At 40.4% G+C, this 24,390-nt stretch overlaps 1 protein-coding gene and 1 long non-coding RNA gene across 4 annotated transcripts in view; both read right to left on the bottom strand.

Moving 5' to 3' along the window:
• The window catches only part of LOC131239966 (actin-related protein 3), a 97,799-nt gene extending 82,574 nt beyond the window's left edge, over positions 1 to 15,225 (bottom strand). The window contains exon 1 of one of the 3 annotated variants that reach the window (XR_009168538.1): positions 14,717 to 15,223. Coding sequence is in view for 2 of the 3 variants with exons in the window: in XM_058237941.1 (XP_058093924.1) it covers positions 14,717 to 14,766 (50 nt within the window). In the remaining variant the exon portion in view is untranslated. Of the gene's footprint in view, positions 1 to 14,716 lie in introns of all 3 variants that reach the window. The other 2 variants (XM_058237941.1, XM_058237942.1) reach the window with 2 other exon arrangements.
• On the bottom strand, positions 3,368 to 4,375 carry LOC131239967 (uncharacterized). The gene is made up of 2 exons (XR_009168539.1): positions 3,895 to 4,375; positions 3,368 to 3,424 (listed from the first exon to the last, which is right to left on the bottom strand). It is a non-coding gene; the product is annotated as an uncharacterized LOC131239967 (long non-coding RNA).
• Positions 15,226 to 24,390: the final 9,165 nt, after the last annotated feature.

Raw genomic sequence — 24,390 nt, 5'->3', positions numbered from 1 at the left:
AACTGATGCCTAGCTTTGACGTTATCTTATCAAATTTCCCTTCGGTGTCATTGGCACGCAGTGATCACTAGAACTCCAAAGGCACATCTCCACTTCATCCACCTAACAATAATTCTATGAGCAACATCCTTCTTAGTCTCTTCTCTCTCATGAACAACTGACCCGAGATACTGAAAATGGTCATTTTGTGGAACTTCATGGTCAGCAATCATAATGAACTCCTTGATTTCACTCATAGTGTTACTAAAAATTGCATTCCATGTACTTTGTTTTAGACTTTAATTCAACTAATCTTAAAAACTTACAGTCTAAAACTTCTCTCCATAGTTCTAGCTTGGCGTTTACACCCTCCATCATCTCGTTAATCAGAACTACGTCATCTACAAACAACATAAAAAATTGGGAGGAAATGCTTTACTGTAATTAAGAAGGGTTTATGCTCTGTTCCTGGGGTTTGGGTTTGTATCCCTTGTACGATTAGCTGGTTATTGTAGCAGCGCTCTTACAGTCAGTGCTTCCTTGGCCATCTGTAGTGTGGTATTTGTAGCTTTTCGTTTTTGAATAAAGATCTTTTACCCATCGAAAAAATGGAAAGGCACTTGTCTCTTCACTAGCTGTCCTCACATTTGCCACTGTCCCTCGTGCATATCCTTAATCATGCCAATATATCCTCTTGACACTCATTTCTTTCCAAACACCGACCAGATTAACTCTCTAGAACCCTATCATATGTGCCCTCTCTAAATCAATAAATACCATGCGGAGATCCTTCTTCCTTTCCCTATATTTCTCCATCAAATGTCTAAGCAGGAAAATAGCTCCAATAGTCGACCTTCCTGGCATGAATCCGATTCCAAACTGATTTTCTGAAACATTTGCTTCATGCCATAATCTTTCCTCTATCACTCTCTCTCAAATTCTCATAGTACGACTCACAAATTCAATCCTTCATCTGAGCAAATGCATTGATAACATAGTTGCACAAATATAATCCTTCATCTATTGGATTGACACAATGACTCTGTTTGCATTATCGTGTTTGTAAAATGGCTGAGCAATATATTAATTTGGGAATTCTTCAAATATGTGTGTGTGTATTTGGGATATTAAAATTATTTAATCCAGTAGCCCCTCCCCTAGTCGTTGCTCTCATATAATCATTAGTTTGTATAGGTCACATAATGATCTCGTTTGTGCTAGCATGTCAGTAAATTGGTTCTGCAAAAATTAAGTTACAACAGTAAAACTATTTACACAATAGTCCCTTTTCTCTGCAATGGTGTAGTGAGTTGCAATATGTAGCATCTTTTTCTTTTTTGGTACTTTAGAATATAAAAATGTCAGCTCCCTCTGTCCTTGATGAACAAAAGTACCTCCAAAGTTAATTGTCCTTACAAATTATAACTGCCATAACTTGATTGAATGTGAAATGCTCTTTTTGGGCCACCCAGTGAATACTGAATAGATCCATCACAAGTTTTCATATATGACCTAAGAGAACAAAGAAAACATTGAGGAAAATCATAGCAGTGGTAGAAGCTTTAGCTACAACCAGTGTTCGTAATATCGATACTATCGGCCGATATTATCAGTATCGATGGCGAGCGATACGAAACCCCTCGAAAGGCCCTTCAAAATACAAAAAATTTGAAAAATCTTGTGTATCGGGCTATACGTTGCAAAATATCATGAGATATCGCAAAATATCGTGCGATATCAACATATATTATCACTTCTACCGTTTTTTTTGTGGGGATTTTAACATTTTCTTCGCAATTAAAGGGCCGGGAATGCCAGAAAATCAGTAAAACAAAAAAAAGGGACAGCCCCAAAAAATCGAAAAATATATATATAAAAGGGGGGGGGGGGGCTACCTGTAGCAGAGATTGCATAGGAAGTTGCATTTGGTTGGCCAATCGATCGAAGCGGTGCGCCTTTCGTAGGTAAGTGCGAAAAAATCTTCAATTCCCTTCAATTTCGGAGTGTATTTGAGAGAGATTTTCGGGTTTGGGGTTCTGGGGAGGAAGAACCGAAACTCTCTTTGGTTTCAAAAAAAAATGCTCCGGATGCCTTTTTTTACGGACTCAGATTAGCTACTGAGGACGTGGATTTCCTGCGAAAGCCTTTCACAGGAGGTTCCTGCGCTGTGATGCAAGGTGGGGCCTACAGTGATGCTTGTGAGAAATCGAAACCGTCCATCCCTTGTGGGAGCTCATTTTACAACATGCGACCAAAAACAAGTTGGATCCAAGACTCAAGGGGGCCAGACAAGAGGGAAAACCGGGGAAAGAGTTTCCTACCGTTGAAAACTTTCTGGGATCTTCCTTGATATTTATATGCCATCAAAACCGTTTATCAGTCATTCCCACTCGGATGAATTGAAAACACCAAAAATATCACCGGATATGAACCTTTGTGGCCACACGAATGTTTCAAACGGTGGTCACTGAATCTAAATTGTTTCCTCTTGTACGAACCACTTGAGTTTTGGATATATCTCATTTTTTTGTATCATGCCCTAAAATGACCTCCCAAAACGAATTAACAGTGTGGATTTATAACAAACATCATGGTGGGCCCCACCTAGCATCCCAGTGCAGGAACTTCTTGACAAAGGCTTCCGCAGGAAATCCGTGTCTAGCTACTGACAGGTTCGAGTAGTGAGACTCGCTACTGAAGTGATGTCGCCAAGTTAAGTGGGCCCCACCATGATGTATGTGTTGTATCCACACCGTCCATACATTTAGAGAGAGCATTTTAAGGCATGATACAAAGAATGATTCAGATCCAAAGCTCCAGTGGACCCCACCACAAAAAACAGTGGGGAGAGTGACGCCCACCATTAAAGACTTCTAATGGCTACAAAAGTTTTAGATCAAGCTGATATTTGTTTTTTCCCTTATTTTGTGCCTGTGTTAACTTCTAAAAGGGTTGGATCTCAAAGAAACATCATGGTGGACCTTAGGAAGGTTTCAACGGTGGGCATCACTCTCCCCACTATTTTCTATGGGGGGGTCCACTACTGCTCTAGATCTGCATCATTCTTTGTCTCGTGCCCTAAAATGATCTCTCCAAATGGATATGATGTGACAAGCTCTCATTTAATGTAGAGAGAGTTGATCTTGAGCAAGGTGTCCCGTATCGGTATCGGTTGGTGTAACGGTGACCTCCAAAACCGATACGGATACGGGGGCGTAACGGCCCGTAATGGCGCAAAATTTTTTTTTTTGCCAAAAAAATATGAAAAAATATGGATTAAATCTGGAATATTCTAAGCATTCCAAATATGCATTCATTTATAAATTGGAACATGTTTATGGTGGTGTAACTGTCCACTCTTTGGTGAGAAGTTGTATCGGACTGTCTGATGAATTTATGAACCAGATAACCTGAATTTGACTACAAAATTCATACATTTAATTTTCTAACTATCTACTATCAATGATAGATATATTAGAATGAATGTAATATGAAAATATCTTACATTTAGGTGTTTGCAATTATTTTTGAGGGCCAAAATTCATGCGTAAATAAAAAAATATATATAAAATGGTACCCCAAATATGTAAAATGCACATTAACATATTCTACTATGATTAACACACCATATGGCATCATTAAAACAACAAAAGAATCATTAAAAAATGATTTTTTGAATTTTCAAAAAAAGGGCCGAAATAAATGCGTAAATAGAAAAATATATAAAAAATAAAATAAAATGGCACCCCAAATATGTAAAATGCACATTAACATGTTCTACCATGATTAACACATCATGTGGCATCATTAAAACAACAAAAGAATCATTAAAAAATGATTTTTCGAATTTTCAAAAAAAAGGCCGAAATAAATGCGTAAATACAAAAAAATATAAAAAAAATATAAAATGGCAACCCAAATCTGTAAAATGCATATTAAACTGTTCTAATATGACTAACACATCATATGGCATCATTAAAACAGCAAAAGAATCATTAAAAAATGATTTTTCGAATTTTCAAAAAAAGGGCCAAAATAAATGCGTAAATAGAAAAAAATATAAAAAATATATAAAATGGAACCCCAAATCTGTAAAATGCACATTAACATGTTCTACTATGATTAACACATCATATGACATCATTAAAACAGAAAAAGAATAATTAAAAAATGGTTGTTCGAATTTTCAAAAAAGGGCCAAAATAAATGCGTAAATAGAAAAAATATTAAAAAAATATAAAATGGCACCCCAAATCTGTAAAATGCACATTAACATGTTCTACTATGATTAATACATCAAATGGCATGATTAAAACAGCAAAACAACCATTAAAAACTGATTTTTCGAATTTTAAAAAAAGGGGCCAAAATTCATGCGTAAATAGAAAAAAATATTAAAAAATTATTAAATGGCACCCAAATCTGTAAAATGCACATTATCATGTTCTACTATGATTAACACATCATATGACATGATTAAAACAGCAAAATATATTAAAAAAAGTATAAATACCTATTTTTGACGAATTTCTGAAAAATGGCCCACCGAGCTTTGATTCAAAAAAATCTATAATATAATGTGTTTTTCTATCAAATACCTAGCTAAGGTTGGTCGAAATTAGTAGTAGAAGGAGTTAGAAACAGTTTGGAAGCAAGAGGTTTCAAAAAAACAGCAAAAACAGAGCTAAAAAAAAAAAAAAAAAAAAAGTTACCGTTTCGGGCCCGTTAGGGGTCCACTACTGCTCTAGATCTGCATCATTCTTTGTCTCGTGCCCTAAAGTGATCTCTCCAAATGGATGGACGGTGTGGATACAGCACATACATCATGGTGGGGCTGACAAAACTTCATAACGTCACTTCAGTATAGAGTATCATCACTCAACCTGTCAGTAGCTAATTTGCATCCTTTTTACGGGCACTAGTAGACTGGGTAGCCGGATATTCGGGGGCTCTGTAGGGCCCAACATGATGTATGTGTTTTATCCACACTGTTCATCCATTTTGATAGGTTATTTTAGGGCATGAGCCCAAAAAGAAGGTAGATCTAAGGCTCAAGTGGACCACGCCACAGGAAACCATAGTAACAATGATGCCCATTGTTGAAACTTTCCTAGGGCCCACCGTGATGTTTATTTGCCATCCAATATGTTCATAAGGTCTGATAGACCTGGATGAGGCGAAAACATAAATATTAGCTTGATCCAAAAATTATGTGGCCCCAAGACATTTTCAACTGTAGGTAGCCATTCAATCCTCACTACTTCCTATGGTGTGGTCCACTTGAGCCTTAGATCTCCCTACTTTTTTAGCTCATGCTCTAAAATTATATGTTAAAATGAATGGATGGCGTGGATAAAACACATACATCATAGTGGGCCCTACAAACACATACATGATAAAATGTATATATTATGGTGGGGTCCTCATATTTGAATCTAGTAGCTACTGGCTATTGACACCGTCAGTAGGCAATCCGCATCCCGCCAGGACCTAGTTAGAGACGGATGGTCCTACGAGGCTCATGGTGGGGCCCACAATGATGTTTGTGAGAAATCCACTCTGTCCATCCATTCCAGAGCATATTAGGGCATGAGACCAAAAATCAGGCAGATCCTAAGATCAAGTGGGCCGCACGACATGAAACAGTGAGGATTAAACGTCTATCATGCCCCAAAAATCAGCCAGTCACATCATTGATGGGTATGTTTGCAATTTCTTTTTCTTTTTCTTTTTTACTTTTGAATGAATTAATTGCGTTTTCGTATATGTTTTAATATATCTATTAATGTTATGCATTCAATTTGAATATAGGTGCATTAGTTTAGCCAACCAACGCATAGCTTAGGACCCTTTACAAAGGAAACATATTATGTGCACATATTTTTTGAGATTTTATGATTTAAAAGTGTGCATTAAGGTCTTTTTTAATAATCCCTAAAGTTTCATTGAAAAATTCAACAATTTTCCCCATGTTTCCCAAAAAGTGCGATAAATTATGCGATACAAACGATATATCTCGTGCGATAACCGATACGTATCTGTATCCCAAGGGTGCGATACATGGTGCGATACCGATATTTCGAACACTGGCTACAACAACTATTGTAATGGTTGCAGCAACATATTTTCTTACAAATGTGCAGAGTTCCAGGGCAGAATGGGACCATTGACAAAATGCACTTTATTAACAGGATCATCCACTCAACCAATGCCGAATGCATGAATCAGTTAAGGATGGGATGGCCGGCTTTTTCAATTGTGCACATTATTATGAGAGAAGAATTTGTTGCATGACAGGAGAAGAATTTCTTTGGAGGAACAAATGATAATGTTCCTTCATGCTCTTGGTGACAATGTATGCAATCAGACCATTGGATAATTGTTTCACTCGTTCTTGCAGGACCGTCAATCGATACTTCAACATAGTATTGGACACTTTTAATGGCTTATACCTAGATCTCATCAAAAGGCCTGACACTGAAACACCTGTAGAAATTCAATGCAATTCACAATAATGATTTGTAACTTTCGCACGCACACGAATACACATCTTCTTAGGCTAAAATTGATCCTTCCAATAGGATAATATTCGAGCAAGCAAAATAGAAAGGGTAATATTTCTCAAAACGCAATGATCATCTGCTCATTCAATTTAAGTTTCTAATGCTTTGTTGCCAGGTGGGAAAGATATGCTTCATATGCCCCGTTTTACAGATTGTCATAACACGATTTGGCAATCGCTTGGGGACTCATGTTCCCACAGTAATCCCTTTTGTCAAGCAAGCAAAATAGAAAGGGTAATATTTCTCAAAACACAATGATCATCTGCTCATTCAATTTAAGTTTCTAATGCTTTGTTGCCAGGTGGGAAAGATATTCTTCAAATACCCCATTTTACAGATTGTCATAACACGATTTGGCAATCGCCTTAGTATCCAAACTAGTAAGACTTTCATTGTGTTTCTTTGATAACATGTAACTTGAGAAGTAGTGAAGAAGAGAAGGGAAGAGAAGAAGTAGAGAACATGGGAGAGAAGGAAGAGGATTTGATGATCAGCTACCTCTACCACTTCTTTATTCATAACCATCTTTGTACCAAAAGATAGCTTGAAATTAAATACAATGAAATATAAGAGATACACTCTTATCTCCAAGGATAAGCTGCATCACAGGAGAACTGAATATATGTACTCTCTCACTCAAATATAATGCAACATTCGTAAACCAAAGCTATATACTCTAACAATTGTAAACTTTCCATCCTTCTATTTCACATGACAAGTGCGACATCCTTCTCTTTCTAACAACAAATTTAACGTTCTAACATTGAATCACATATCATTCTTCATAAGAAAATACTACGTAGTTGACACCGGCTATGCCCACGCCCCTGGTTCTATGGCTCCTACCAATGCTTCAGTTACCAGCTAAATGAGCATAGGGCACACCAACAACATCGCATCAAGGATCAATTAAATGCAAGTGAATAATGTTTGGGAGTATTGAAGGCCCAGTTTCCAATTTTGAGGATAGCTCGACCCAGCAAATTCTCAAAGCAGTTAAGATTGTCCCTGCAAGTTGTGTCTTCCATAATTTCATTAAAGCAGTAAGACAAGATGATCGCTCATCTTTCAAGAATGAAGAGAATGTGACAGAAGTTGGAACTCGGAAACAGTGGATAAAGACTAGAATGTTGACCCGCAAATATTTGGAATAAGATCTCGGAGAAATGAATGAGTGGGTTAGGCTGAGGGAAACATATTTCAGCGAATATGAGATTTATCAAATCCCATCATTTGACCATGAGAACTACATTTTTTAACCTTGATTTGTTATGTATTTTATTTTATGGATTTTGAATCCAATTCCAATAGCTGAACTGATTTGAACTTTTCGAACATGAATGTTCTTTGGTGCATTTATAGACACAACATACATGCTAGATCTAAAATGTATCTATTTATCGATCCCTGGAACTAAAATATGTAATCTAGGCAAAATAGAAACTTAAATCTAGCACCAATAGGTTAGGGAGCATGGAATACGTCTCTATCTTCAAGCCTATACATGGAAGATAGGAGAAGGAATGCAAGAGAAGGAAGATGAAGATCGCTACCAATAGGTAATCCAGGCGATTACTACAATGATGTCTCCCTTGTCCCAATAAAGATCTCCAGGCAAGGAGAGAAAAGAGAAGAAAAAAGAATCTGACAACGAGAAGAACCGATTGGGGATGGTCCTTCATCACAACCAAGAAGTCTCCATGCAGAAGAGCCTATCGTTCTTCAAGGTCCCCATGTAGTGGGATTGGTTATTGCGAATCATTTGAAAGATTCCAGAAGGGGATGGGTCATGGAGTCATGCAAGACCCTGTCTCCCCTCTCAAAACTCATCAACGACAAAAGAGAGAGAAGTTTCGGAAGCCATTGTGGGATTTTGGGAAAAGCCCCAGCCACACCAAATTATCGAGGAAGGGTGCATCAAAGTCTCAAGGAAGAAGATGACAGTTATGAGGAAAAAGTTCCCAGTCTCCTCCCACCCTACTCTTTTCGTTTCGAACTTTTCAGAAGAGTGGGATAAATACATGCTTTCACGTATATTTTCTAAAGCCAGCTCTATCAAAGAGATTATCATTCCTAGGAAAAATGGGTCATCAAAGAAAAGGGGCTTTGCTTTTGTCAAGGTAGAATCCATGGACATTACCACTGCAGCCATTTCGCTCCTCCACAGATCTAGGAACAGTGGTCAATGCATATCCATTCCAATGGTAAGGTTTGGCCCATGACCGGCCCCATCACTCTCGAAATCTCAGCCTACATATACCATTCTCTCTCCATCCATAACTACAGAGATCGAGAAGGTCGTGTCGGCGGTCCCCGACACCATGTGTAACAAAGGGCGATCTTTTGCGAAGGTTGTCAAGGATGTGCCACTAACGGAGCCCCCGGCTTCCATGGTGGCCTACCACAAGTCCCTTCCAAACCCAAAGTCTCAAGCTTGCAATCTGGCGGCCACTGATGTCCGGATCCAAGTTTATATCTCCTCGGTTGGGCCTCAAATCCAAGTGGATCCCTCACTGGTCATGGAAGCTGCTTCGGCCTACAACAAAAGTTTCGTTCTCTCTAGCCGGAAAGAGGTTTCCAAAAAGTCAATTGCCTTTTGGCTGGAATCCGTTACAAGATCCCTTAGGGCAATTTCAATCTAAAGCCCCTTAGGTAAGAAGAGATACTCCTAAACATCATGACTAATTCCAATATAACTTTCATTCCAATGATAGGCCCTTGACTAAAATTCCCCGGTGACACTCATTCAAAAATGAGAAGACTTCTCTCCCTTTGGTCTGTTTGAAGCTTTATTTCATTTTTCCAGCATTCCCCTGTTTTCATTATTACGATGGCCTCTTATGTGGGAGAAGTCCTTCAGTTCGACCCCTCATCAAAATCGGGTTGGGATCTCTACTTTGCCAGAGTCTGAATTTGTAAGAACAGACTCACCCCTCTTGTTCAAAGTATACTGGTTTTGGTAGAGGGTGTGAAGTTCTTTATTTCCGTCATGAGGGAGGAAGATAGTCCTCAAATTACCAGAATTCATGGCACTCTTTCATCATCCGCTTCTATCGGAGAAGAAGACCCCTTCAATCGACACGTTTGCATGTGAGTACTCTCACGCTCAATTCGTCACTCCCAACATGTGCCTATGGGAGACAAGTAGACAGCTTAGATCGGATGCCTCTAACCCCAACCGTTGTGGCTGATCTAACCGTCCTTTACGTGAATTGCCCAGATCATCCATCCATGGGCCTAAATCTCTCACGTGTTGATCTCAACTTCTATGCAAACTCGACGCGCATCCGCCCATGATCGCCATTCTAGAGGACATCAGGCAGAGAGAGATCATGCAAGAAGAGTACATCTATCCTCCTCTAAGATATGAGACGCCACATGGCGACACCAGAGATCTAGAGTCTAATCATAGAATCATCTCTTGTTAGGAGATCTCCCCTCCGATGCCAGCTTCTGAGCTCCTCAATCCCTACACATTTAATAAGGCCAAAATCCTCTTGTCTAATACTATGACATGTGGTTTCTTCAAGCGATGGCATTTTCTCATCCCACGTACTCATCCCCTATGTCCAAAGGTTGGGATTTTGAATCGGGATCAAATTTCAACCCTTCTCCCCCTGCTACTACCCTTTAATTAGCCCTTCCATCACCTTTTCCTCCAGCAGTCCTGGACCATTCGCCGGCCTTTACACGTGTCTCATTTTCTCACCATCCTTCTTCGACGACGGTCGAGATGATAGGCCCACTTGACATTAGCTCCACTTTTCTTTCAACGAGTTCAGGTCTTGAGACTTGGGGATCTTTCATCAATCATTCCCCTTTCACTCCTCTCATCAGCTTTCTCCTCCCCCTTTGCCTGCAAACATATCCATAGCCAGTCCCAATTTCTTTTGACTCAACGCCTCCTGGCCACCCTTTCACCGTTAACACCCTCTTCTCACTCCTCTCAATGGGCCTTGGTTTCAGCAAGGGACGATGATGCAGGACAATTAACCACTTACTCTAAAAGCTCAAACTAATAGAGCATGACGAATTAATCCTTTTATCTCATAGCCTAGGCCCCACATTTCATGGGTTAGAAACTCGGCCGAACCCCCCTAGTGGGCCCCAAATCACATGCGTACCGCCTCACACGAGCCACCAGCCTCACATAGGCTGCCCACCCCGAGTGTGCCCCTGCATGCCACAGGCAACCCCACTCGAGTCCGGTGTGAAAATGCCCCTGCATTAATCACCCCCGGTGAGGAGTCTCGAACACGAGACCTCCTGCTCTGATACCACTTTGATGCAAGACAATTAACCACTTGCTCTAAAAGCTCGAAATGATAAAGCACGGCGAATTAATCCCTTCATCTCATAGCCCAGGCCCCACATCTCAGGGGTTAAGAACTCATCTAAACCCCCCTCATGAATGTATCGATTATTGATTTAGAGAGGGTTTGGGGGTCTTGTTTGTAAATTAGATGTTGAAAAGGCTTTTAATCGTGGTAATTGGGATTTATCTAGACTATGTCATGTCTCATTTGGGATTTAGTTCTACATGGAGATCATGGATTCAACCATGCATTTCCTCGGCCCATTTCTTTGTTCTTGTGAATGGATCTCGCAAAGGTTTCTTCCGATCCTCTAGGGGGGTTCGTCAAGGAGATCCCCTCCCCCCCTTCATTTTCCTGATTGCAACGTAAGGGCTCAATCAAATGTTGAAAAAGAAGGAATCCATTGGTTTGATAAGACGCTACAAGGTAGCCCCCAATAGTCCCTAAGTCACTCACATGTAGTTTACAGATGACACTTTGTTGTTCTGTAATACCTTGACTAATGAAGTAGTCAATCAGAGAAAAATAATTTTTTGTTATGAAGCTATCCATGGGCTTAAAATCAATCTTTTTAAGAGTGAAATGCTATCTATCAATATCCATGAAGCCTCTCTTCTTGTCTTTGAAAAACTTTTTGGATGTAAAGCTGGATCATTTCCTTCAACTTATCTAGGCCTTCCCCTATGTATAGGGACGGCTTGCATTCGTCTTTAGGATACAATCATATAAAGAATTGAAAGAAAATTGGCTCCATGGAAATGTAAATGCCTTTCCTTGGGGGCCTAACCTAAATTAAAATGGCTCTCTTGAATCTTCCTTCTTATTTCCTCTCCCTTTTCAAATGTCCCAAATCCATTATCTCCATGATCAATAGGCTCAGGAGAGATTTCTAGTGGAATGGTACTCTAACCAGGCTAAATTCCACCTCCTTGGCTAGTAGGAGTTCTATAAACCTTATATTGAAGGTGGGGCTTCCATTAGAGAGTTATATGCTATCAATAAAATATATGTTATCGTGTTTTGATTCGGAACCCTCCTCCTAGTGGAGATCTATTCTTGCTGCTAATTGTGGCTTTCACGGAGGTCGGTTCTCCAAATCCCCCTCCCTGTACAGAGCTTCTTCGATTTGGAAAAACATTATGTCCATTAAACAGCTTTTCCTCTAGGGGTTTCTTTTGGTTTAGGTAATGGCACCATTATTCGATTATGGTATGATAGATGGATTTTGCACTGACATCTTCTTTCTACCTTTCCCAACCTTGCAAGAGTCTACTCTGACTTAAATTCATCTGTGGCCAACTCTTACTCTCTCAGGCTCAGGATGTTGGTGCCCTCCATGCAGGAGGCCACTGATAAACCTTGAATTCAATGAGTTCCCGGAGCTTCTCAAGCTACTTCAAGGAATTACTCCTAACTCCATGTCTTGGTCAGTGGCTTCTGCTGGAGCTTTCTCTTGCAAATCCTTCTTTCCTATCATCAGAGGAAATCTGGCTCCTTTGGCAGGATATCCTCCTTTCTTTGGGCCCTACATCAGCCCCCCAAAAGTTGTAGCCTTTACCTAGCTTCTTGCTAGGGGAAGAACTCTGACGATTAACGATCTTCACAGGAGGGGTCTCACTCTCCCAAATATCTTTATCCTTTCAATGGAGGTAGAGGAAACTATCAGCATCTCTTCCTTCACTACACTTTTGTTCACGAAGTGTCGTCCAAGATTCTCTTCAAATTCAATGTGTTAGACAATTCCAAATTCAATCCCTTCTTTCCTTTTCGCTTGGCATGGCTCTTACCCAATTACTTACCTTTTCAAAGCTTGAAGGTCGGTTGTGCTTTCTACTTTGTGGGAGATTTTTGGGAGAGGAACAATCGTTGCTTTCACAACTCCACCTCCTCTGCCAATAGAGTTTTAAGGCTGGCCTTTCACAATATTAAGGAATGGCTGACTATGCTTTCTCCAAATGACTTGTCGTTGACCTCTCATCAACTCGATTAGCTTCTAGGGTTCTCCTTTGTGACGCACTAGTTCTTTTGGTTTTGCAGCCCTATTCTGAGCCCAATCTCAAGTTGTATAGCTTCCTTAGGTTTTCTTTTTAGTTCCTGTGTGTTGCTTTTGTTTCAGTTGTTTTGCCTTTCATTCAGCCTTTGGGTTTTTTAATAATATTTCAGTAATCTTCAAAAAAAAAAATATACATGCTATAAGTGTAATGGAATACATATAGTATGTTCCATATACGTTACTTGGACCACTAATCATGTATTTTCCAGCTGGTCGCTATTCATCAAATAATGGCGCATCAGACCATTGAAAATTTTTCAATAGAAACCCCGGTCTTATAATAACAAAACAAACAGCGGATATGGAAATCGACCATGCTAAACAAACATCACAAATTGGATTCTTTTCCATGTTCACAGGTGTTTTCCATAACCAAGTTTTGGATTCTCTGTCCAAAAAGGCCCTAATCTAAAGTTTCAAAATCCCCAATTCATCTTCAATCCCTTTTATGACACATATGTAAGCTCAAACTTCTTTCAATGACTCCAACGTAGCGCTTAAAACTAATAGAAAAGAGAAATCAAGAAATAGATCACATGAGTTTATTAAATTTTATGGAATTTGGGAGGAGGTATTTTTCATAGATCAAAACTTTAATCAAAACGAAATGGAAAAACAGGGGTCCAAATAGGGTTTATACGCCCCTTAAATATTTTCACCTTTAATGGGTGTCAAGATACCCTTATTTTGAGGCACGCATACCTCACATAATTTTTTGGGTGGCACACGCAGACGCACGTCCATGGATAGTGCCTTGCCTAGGGCCCAAGCAAGGTGCAGGTAGCCCAAACTCCCTAGGTGTGTTGCTTTAGCTTTAAGAGAGAGCCTACACATCCTTTTTAGGTTGTCACTAGAATCGACGATTGTTGAAAGTCATGAGGAAAGCATCCTTTGTTGGGTCACTGTCGGGAATGAGCCATGGACTATCTATTAAATGATATTAGGAACCTTGCTTCTAGATTAAATATTTCGTTTAATCTTGTAAATAAGTACTAATAGGTCGGTTGACTAGCAGCTGAAGGAGTCGGTCGATCGACTTCGTGTATTGGGACTTCCATCCCCTTCTTGATTTCTATTAATACAATTCCTAGTTACTGGTTCATGAAAAAATGCCTAGTATGCACCTATGGTTGTGCCTGGTATGCCTTTAACTACACTACTTCAAGGATATGATTAGGGTGTACACTAGGAAATCAATGCTAGGTCTTCTATTCTCGAGATCTAATGAGATTCTTCTTGATGGATGAATGCAAGTAAGAGATATATGTATATCTTATCTTTTGCTTTTACCGTTAGTTGAATCATCCTTGGGAGAAATTAACTTGCCATTGTTCATCAAAGTGAAGAAAGGAAAAGGCACTCCCCCTATAACTCGGTTTATCAGCTAAAAGTGGAAAACATGTACTTCTACTTCTCTCGTCCTCTCAATCACTTGTTCAACCCATTTTCAATGGGAGCAAAAGAGAAAAGTTCACTTTACTCTTATTGCTTTCGTAGATCGAGCTCTACCTCAGTCATTTCTTTTACTTGTTTATATCCGGAATTTATATATATATATATATATATATATATAAACACATTATGTTGGTAGACTTCTTCTAGTTCTCTAGGGCATGTTTACCTTCTTCAAAGTACATATTGAACAACTGTAGGGGAATAGCCATTTTGGAAGGCACATTTGGGTGGAAATTTTCAGTGCCTGATTGAATTTCCAGTGTGGAATTGGAAAGATGTCCAGTTACATCTATCAATGGAAAGATAGGTAAGAGAAGGAATTGAGGGGAAGACTATGGAGATTGGCATACCCGGTTCCGTTGTCGATGACTACGGCAGGGCGAGAAGCAGCTGCATCCATTCCAAGTCGGGAGAAAGGAGTTCGTTGTTGTTGTTGTTGTTGGTGGTGGTGGTGGTGTTCGTGTTGTTGGTGGTGTTGTTGTTGCTGCTGCTGCTGTTGAGGCTGTTGTTGTTGTTGCTGCTGCTGCTGCTGTTGTTGTTGGGGATTTGGATCTGCTGTTGAGATCCGAGAGGGTTTGAAGGGGTCGGATCATGTTCTCCTCGAACGTGTTGATGTGGATGTCGAGGATGACGTCAATCCCAAGCAACAGCAGCGGCTCACCGCACCAACTCCTTGCTGTGATAGGATACCTCCCATTTCAATCTCTCTCTCTCTCTCTCATTCCATGGCTTCTTTTCTCTGCAATCAAGGCACCTCTCTCTCTCTCTCCGCCGCTCCCAGGTTACTAAAAAGTATAGGGAAAAGATCGATTCTTGGCCCGTGCGGCCACTGCTAGTCGGACCATCCACCGTACATGAGATGGGACAGGGAGCCGCGTAGCTTTACGGACCCGACGCGGATGGGTACCGAGCAACTCATCACGCTATACGTAAATTCTGTGGGGGCCACTGTGATGTATGCATCTTACCCACTCTGTCCGTCTTTTTCCAGATCTTTATAGGTTATGAGCCCGAACTTGAAGCGTATATAAAGATCAAGTGGACCAAACCACAGGCAACAGTGGGGATAATAACATCCACCGTTGAAACCATCCTAAGACCTAGGATGATGTTTATTTGTCATCCAACCTGTTCACAAGGTCACACAAACATGGATGAAGTGAAAACACAAATATCAGCCTGATCCAAAACTTCTGTGGCCCTGAGAAGTTTTCAACGGTGGGCGTTCAATTTCCACTGTTTAATGTGGTGTGGTCCACTTGAGCTTTGGATATGCTTCAATTTAAGCATGCACTATAAAATAAGCTGAAAATGGATGGACGGTGTAGATAAAACTCATATATCACGGTGGACCCACAGTGTTTACTCAGCACGCTGTACCGTACTATAGTGTACTGAGTACGCATCCCGTAAGACGAACCTGATCGACTTTGCATAAAACACACCCCCAGCTCTATGACCCCACATTGTATCTGTGAATCTACTCCGCCCATCGGGTTTCTCCTTTATTCTATAACTAGAGCTAGGGGTGGGCAAAATGGACCCCATCCGCCCTGATTCGAATAAAACCGATGGCCTGGATCAGTTAGGTTCGGGTACTAGCGGTCAGATTCAAACGACAATTGGATCGGATTTGGATACGTAGTAAATCCGACCGAACCAAACTGAAATCCGATCCGTTTGGATCCGATCTGATTCGATCCGGACCGCATCGGGTGTAGCAACTAGTAAATTACAAGTTTACCCCTCCCTATATCTCATATTAGTAGGTGGATCCTACAAATTTTTTAACAGTGAAAATCATTATCTCCGCTTCTATTTATAGTGTGGTCCAGATGATCTTTGGATATGATTCATTTTTTGGATGATGCTCTAAAATGATATCTGAAAACAGATGAACGGTGTAGATATAATAAATACATCACTGTAAGGCTCATGTAACTTTGATCTTCTTTGAACCGTTCGTACAACTCAGAGCTCGAGGAGCGTCAGTGCTCGTCTTCGAGCAACACGTACCTAAAGCAGATGCTTGTATAGGTGGTGTGTGTTAGCTAGTAGCTACAGAGGTCAAAGAGTGGGAAGCGGATTGCGTACTGAGTAACTCAGTATGCCAAGCGTACTGACTAAACTCTGTGGGATCCACCGTGATTTATCTATTTGATCCACACAGTCCATCCAATTTAAAAGTTAATTTCATTTACATATGCCAAAAATAAAGTATATCCAAGGATCAAATAGACCACACCATAGGAAATAGTGTGAAATGAGTGTCTACCATTGAAAATTTCTAGGGGCCATCGAAGTTTTGGATCAAGCTGATATTTTATCTTTCCCTTCATCCAAGTATTTTTTATCTTATGAACATGTTGGATGACAAATAAATATCACTGTGGGCATTAGAAAGATTTCAATGGTCGAAATCATTATTCCCACTATTTCCAGTGGTTTGGTTCACTTGAGCTTTGTATATGCTTCAATTTTAGGCTCAATGTATAAAATTAGCTGAAACAACGTATGGACAGATTGGATAAACCACATACATTCAAGGTGGGCCCAAATGAGTGTACTCAGTACAATACGCAATCCTATTTCCAGAGAGTGCTCGTCTTCGAGCACGTGACTTGAAGCTTCTTCAGGAAGTCATGTAGCAGGTATAAGCTTCTTCAAGAAGCTATGTAGCTGGCGTGTGCTTTACAGTTTTATCCTACTAAGTAAACTATGTGGGGCCCGTCTTGAATTTTTTAGTTTATCCACACTGTCCATCAATTTTTCTATATATAATTTAGGGGTTGATACTAAATTTTAAATATATCCAGTAATCAAGTAGATCACGCCATAGGAAACAATGAGAATAATAATTTCCACACCGTTGGAAAAAATGAATGATCCAAACCTTGTCCAATCCGATCCGACTAAATTTTCCTGACCGCGTCGAACTCAGGTCGGTTCAGGGCAGCAGAAGATCGGATCGGATCGAGTAAGATGGCCTGGACTCGGTACCGGATCGGATCGAGTTCGGGTTTGACCCTGCAAATTTCGAACTGAATCAGGTTGGGCCCAATCCGATCCGACTCGATCTGATGCCCAGCTCTACTTGGAGCCAAATTTCAACCAGATCCACAACGGAGGTGGCTTATGCCATAGGAAACAATGGACATGAGACAGGAACCATAGGTTTTTGTGTGGAGCCGCCAAGGCATGTGTATCTTTCATACTTTCCTATACGACATGGTGGGCCCCACAAAGCTTGGGTGTTTCAAGCCATGGAGCCATCGTCTCAGCGATTGGGATGACTGAGGCTAGATCCAATAGAAAGATTTGAAGGTTAAGCTTAACATATGTGGGCCTACTGTAATGTGTCAATGACATCGTATCCGTCCATCATGTACCCCCTCAAGTTATCCTTGGAGCTAGGGCGTGGGATGTGCTGGACACCTGGCCCATAGTGCCACAACTTGATCCCTAAACTAGCCTCGAAGGCCAAGCCAAGGCTTGAAATCGGACCCTGGTGTCTGAGCTGGGCTAGCATGAGCCAATCATGGATGGGCCGACTCCTCCGGCATCCTGGTCCAATCATTAAGTGGGCGACTTTTATATAAAAATGCACAGTTGAAAGACACTTGTAAATAGTTTCCATTCAACTTAGATGGTGGGCCCCACAAAACTTGGGTGTTACACACTATACTCTACAGAGAACGTGTGATGTAGATAGAGGTGTACACGAGTCGAGCCGAGCCGAGCTTTGCCCATCTCGTGCTCAACTCGGTCTACTTGAGGCCCAGCACGTACTCAGCTCGGCTCAAGCTTTGAGCTCGGAGCAATAGCTCGTGCTCGCCTCAGCCAAGTTTGAGCCAATTTCAAGCGCCGAGTTTAAGCCAACTTCGAGCAACAGAAGCTCTTCTTTATAAAATTACAATAGTTCTAGCATTTGTTCTTCATGTTCGGCAGTAGCTTCCACTATAGGAAGATGTCTTCGGCAGCGGACATCTTGTCGCCAAGTTCATTAAAGAAATCTTGATTTGGGGGTCTCCCATTTTCTTCTCTGGCGATGATTCTACCTCCGTTTACGTCTTTAGTGATCGGGAGATCGCAGAAGGAGAGTGATTCTTCTCTTTCGTCGGCTTCTATTTGGAAGATCATCTTCTTTGGTGGGAGATAGGCTATGGAATTTGGGTGCTGGAAATATTAAAGAAATGCATTATATTTAGGAAAGAGAGAGATGGTATTATGATGTTTGAGAAGGATTGCAACTGGAGAAGATTGTGTTTGATTTATTTTTCTTTGATTTCTCTGCTTCTTCTGTCTTCTCTTCTTCTAGAATGGTTTTTGTTTTTTTGGGGAAGGGGAACGAGTGCCTGGGCTGGAAATGGGAGCTGGGGTTTTAATTTTTAAATGGTATATATACCCTGTACCGAGTCGAGCCGAGTTCGAGCAATATTCGAGTCAAGTCGAGTCGAACAGGGGCAAGCTCGAACTCATTTCGAGCTCCAAAAATCAGCTCGAACTCGGCTCGAGTCGAGCTAGTTCCAAGTCGAGTCAAGCTTTTTCGAGCCAAGTCGAGCGAGTTATCGAGCTCTTGCTGCTCGTGTACAGCTCTAGCTTTAGATGATTCCATTCCATGTGTACTCATATGGCACGTGGTACAAAGGCCCAGGTGACTCAGAAAAACGAAGCTGATCCAATTGAAAGCTTTCTAGGTAACATATGATGTGTTGGACAATGTGGGGCCTACTGTGATATGTTCATGACATCCAATCCGTTCATCATGCGCCCTTCATGTTATTCTGAGCTTTAGGGTGGGAATGGGCTAGGAGGCCCTGCCGGTCTACAGCACCCCAACTTGTGACTAGGGCTTGGTTCTCTTAACTCGAGGGCTAGGCCCAGGGCCACTAATGAGTGGCCCAAAGAGCTCAGTCAAATCACTAAGTGGGCCACTATTATGATTGTTGAAAAACATTAATAGTTCCAGTTATGGGAAGATCAGAGACGTGTGAACTCCGAGGACCGAGGCTATTCAGAGTCGACTTGAGGCGTAGGACTAAGCTCGGAGTTACATGAATAGGTAGAGGGCGGATTTCCAACTCGACATTCGTTATACCTTCGCTTCGAGGCCCTAGGCCTGGATGACTAGCTCGGCGCTTGGAACGATCCGAGGCAGAGGCAGTCAGCTCGGAGTTCTAAGCAAATTTTACTAATAAGGGGGACTGTGAGGTGTCCTACTGCCGCACGATTAGCGACGGTTACTCAACCACCCACATCCGCATGACTACTGAATGACCGGGTGGCCGAATCACCAGCGGGATGTAGCAAATGCCCCAAGATGCGCCGACTTATGTGGACATGCCCATTCTAAGCAAGGGGATATAAGTAGCATCTTTCGGGGAGGAGACAGGTACGCAATATCTCGCACTCTCCCTCTACAACTCGACTTAGACCCAGATTCCTTTGACCTAACTTAGGCATCGGAGGGTCCCCTGTTTAAGCCAGGGTCTCCTTTGCTCACTGTTTCTGTGTATTTCCAAGGCTCGGTAGGAGTTTGGAGCTCCGAGTGGAGGGAAGTCTAGATTTTGACAACAACAGTTCCCATTCGGTGGACAGCGCGGTTTAAAGACACTCATATTCATGGTTCATTGATCCAGGTCATTAAATGTAGGATTATTTTTGAATGGAGGATATTCAAAAGAAAAGAAAAATTAAATTAAATCGAACTTATTCAAGCTTGTGATCACGCAACTATTTTCCTTACAGGATTGGCCTAGCATGGGCGACCAACCCTGTGTGGCCAAGGACAGGGTTGTTTTAGGCTAGTGAAGGACATGGTGGGTTAGTTCTAGGGTTTAAGCCCTGGGGCCCATTAGGGGCTACCCTCCACCTGGCCGTAACCCAACCCTTCTCCACCTGTGGTTCCACCTCTGCTTGGTGTATAAAAACTAGATTTATCCAAAACTCAGGTAGGCCAAACCATGTAATTTTCAAGGTCCTAGGCATGATTTTATATAGTGTGGTCCACTTAAGTTTTCAATCCGCCTAAATTTTGGGCACCCAAAATAATACAAGGGGGCAGACATGAAGGATGGATTGGATGTCATGCAAAAATCAAAATGAGTTCCACACCACATTATAAGTTAAGCTTAAACTACGACACTTTGTATTCGGTTTAGCCATAATGGAAATATTGGGCCACAAGTAGAGCCGTACACGAGTTGAATCAAGTCAAGCTTATCGTAGCTTGGCTCGGCTCGTTTAGCAGCTAATCCTAACTCAAAATTAGCTCAGCTAGATCCTTGAGCTTGACTAACCAATTTGGCTTGATTTAGTCAACAACTTGCGTTAGATCAAGTCAAGTTTTGAGCCTGTGTGATATTTTCTCAAATACATGGAATGCATCCTCAATCTCCCGTACTTTGAATCCAAAACAGGAACAACACTTTGCAGGTATTTCATCAAATATTCCGTGACCAGCATCAAGATTAAAATATGAGGGTAATCCCATAATATATTTTTTTTTTTGGTGGTGATTTATTTCTTCAATCTTCCCTCAAATGCTCATTTCGAGAATACCTTGATATGAGGGCAGTCCAAGAAACAATACTTCGTTGAGTCATTTTGTCAAACACTCGGTGAGCAGCATCAAGATAAAATAACCAAGTCACCGACTGATTCTATCTGAGTCGATCGAGTTAGGGTTCGAGCCGAGTTAAGTCGAGCTCGGGCAAGCTCGAACTTGGCTCAAAAATTTTTCAAGCTGCAAAAACCAACTCGACTTGATATGAATCCAATTTTAAACCAAGGCGAGCTGAGCTTTTCCGAGTCGAGTCAACCAGGCTAACCGAGCTAACTTGACTCATGTATAGCTCTAGCCACAGGTCACAACATTACCACCAAGTGAATGGACAATACTAAAGAGGTACAACATTGTTCAATGTTCTAATTGTCAAATACAATATCTCAGAGGCCATTTACGTGTAAGTTGTGTCAACAAGTTATTCTAGGGCATGGGGTTCTAACCCATGGCTCTATAGTAGAGAACGTGTGCTTCAACACTAAGGTCATGGGTTCGAGTGCCCGAGCGTGAAGTATGTGTCTTAAAAAAATCTAGGGCATACATCTTAGATGAGATACTTAGGTCATGCTTTCTCAAATGGGTTATTCATTTATCACAAACATTCACATGTAGCATTTATAATGTAATAGCACACCAAAACGTGGCTTATGTTGGGAGCTTAAAGATCGGCAAAGGAAAATTCACAAATGTGGAGGGTTTGAACTTGAACAGTCGTGCATGTGACACATGTGATACATGTGTGTCGAGCACTGTATTTATGCATGCACCAAAATAGGAATAAGTTATCCAAATTATTATTTCACCCCTTTCATATTATGTGCACCAATTTTACCTTTGACAGTTAAATAATATATTTTAAAATTTCAATCTATTTCTAAAAGTAGAAGGTAATTAAAAGTATGGACAGAAGATGCTATAAATATCATTTCCATTTGAACATTGCCACTATCTTTTTTCCAGTGTGGTATGGATCAAATTTTTTGTATCAACATATTTGAGCTGCAATTTGAGTTGTAGGTGTATTGAGATTGGCAGTCAATCAATTATCATTCAAGCAAGATTTTGATGGACAATCAAATTTTAATACATGTGCCATCATTGAAAGGATTATATCAATGTGTTTTAGATTGTGAGAACTCCATGATGATGGGTTGAGAGTTTGAGATGGTGTAAATCTAAAGATGGAACATAATCGAATAAGCGTAAAAGCCTATCTATGCATGTCTGAGTATGAAAGGGTGTATGTGTGGAATATAATTGAATTCTTTTATTAACTTAATACAATAATTTATGGGAGATATGAGCAATGAAACGTTCAACCGGAAACTATCATTTGTAATTAGATACATGTGTAGATTGGTTGGGAAAATACATGTTTTTGCAATCCTCTAATTATACAACAAAGACCACAACCATTGGTAACAAAATAGATCCCATATTAGTTTCGGATGGGTGATCTCAGGTAGACATAGTACACAATAGAACGTAGTTTTAACATTGTGTTGTAAGAGTCAAACTCTTATTTCAACTATTTGTTAATGTTTTTTCTCAATGTTGAGCCATGGATCCATTAGGTTTTTATACTTGCAAGAAATCTTTCATCTCCCTCCACTCCAAACCCATTCCGCGTCCTTCTCACGAAACCTTCCATTTCCCTCCACTCCAAACCCATTTCGCATCTCTCTCTCTCTCTCTCTCTCTCTCTCTCTCTCTCTCTCTCTCTCTCTCTCTCTCTCTCTCCCCCTCTCTTCTTCCTTGATTGCATGGCCCACCTTAATGTATCACCCGCACCGTCCGATCTCTCTCCCTCTCCCGACCCCTCTCCCTCTCTCTCTCTCTCTCTCTCTCTCTCTTCCTCACTTGCATCATCTCCAGATCTGGTGCGACCAGCAGCCCCTGCCCTTCATCTCTTCCCCAGCCAGGTACTCATTTCTCTCAAATAGATATTTAGATTTTTTATTTTTAGATCTGTAAATCCGTAAATTATCGAGGATACAATATTAAAATTAGGGATTTCCTAAACTCTGTAATGGGAAAAGGATTGGGGCTTTCCTAAAAAATCACTTGTATGGTTTATTGGTTTGTTTTTCTTGTGTACTTCTCATTATCCATATGTCCATGGCTCAAATCACTAATAGATGATGTTAATCATTTGTTAGTTGTTCAAATTCCGATCAGTGGTTTGATTTTCATAAATCTGTTAGTGGTTCAAATTCATCGATATTTTTATGATTAGGATCTTCCGATCAGTGGGGGTTCATTGGCCATGTCTGGTAAACAATGGGACCAATGATCTAGATGGCCTGGGTTACTACAGATGTAATGGGAAAAGGATTAGGGCTTTCATAAAAAATCCCTTTTATGGTTTATTTCTGTGAATGTTTAAGATGTGCACAACATGTGTTTGATGAAATGTCTCTGTTCTAACAGTTTTCAATTTATATGTATGCTATGTTTTCGTTGTTTTGGAACATGATTTCAATGAAGGCTCTAAGGTCAGCGGCCATGATGGACAGTGTGAGCAGTGTTAATATATCATTTTGGACAATTTCTAAAGGCATAAGAAATTGGGTTGCAGCATAGGATAGGTTGTGGGTGGTCCTCTTTCTGAATGATGTAAACCAGTAATATTTCATTTTGGACATCATCTGCATAACTTGGACACGAACACAGACTGCGACCCTGGAAAACAGACCACAACCTTGAAAAATGTTAAGTATTATGTAAGTTTTACTTGTATGTCTGCAAAAGATATGGAAAATTATATCTCTGTAGCTATAAATAAACCAAGAGTAAGAACTGTATAAAGACTACAAAGTACTACTAAAACACAAGAAGAGAAGATACATTGACTTTCTTCCCTATAGAAGAGTCTTTCTTCCCAATAGAATAGTCGAAATGTCTCTGAGAGGTTTGTTAGACATGGGTGTTAAACACAAAAATCTTTTAGAAATTGCTATTTCAAACACAGCAAATAGAATTTTATTTATTTATTAATTAATTTTTTTTTTCACACAAAAGAGTAATTAGATTATGAGTCTTAGCTTGAGTAGTTGAGCTCATGCCAATTAAGATATTGGCTTTCGTGGGGGCCTAGTAAGCTTCTTTTTTCTTTTCTTTTTTTTGGCAAGTTTGCAAAAACTGTTGAATAAATTTGTAGTGTAGGTTTTGGTTACCAACCCATGAAACCAGGATATGCTCTCCGGGAGGCCTTTTGTTATCGACAGGTACTCATCCTATTAGAAGCTCTAGAAGAACCACCCCATAACTATAAACATCTTACTTTGTGGTCAGCTTCCTCGTTTGTGCATACCTACATGAACAAATTCATCATCCTTAGGCTTTCTTATCCCAAAATATATCAAATAACAATAATTAACATGCTTTGGATTTCTAGAAATGAACGCATCACCATTCTTCTTTAAAACAACCACAGAATGGCTTTTCCTTAATTGAATT

The sequence above is a fragment of the Magnolia sinica genome, chromosome 3 (genome assembly GCF_029962835.1).
Source record: "Magnolia sinica isolate HGM2019 chromosome 3, MsV1, whole genome shotgun sequence".
Classification (NCBI taxonomy): domain Eukaryota; kingdom Viridiplantae; phylum Streptophyta; class Magnoliopsida; order Magnoliales; family Magnoliaceae; genus Magnolia; species Magnolia sinica.
The sequence above is the reverse complement of the archived record's forward strand: the minus strand, read 5'-3'. Positions and strand labels throughout refer to the sequence as shown.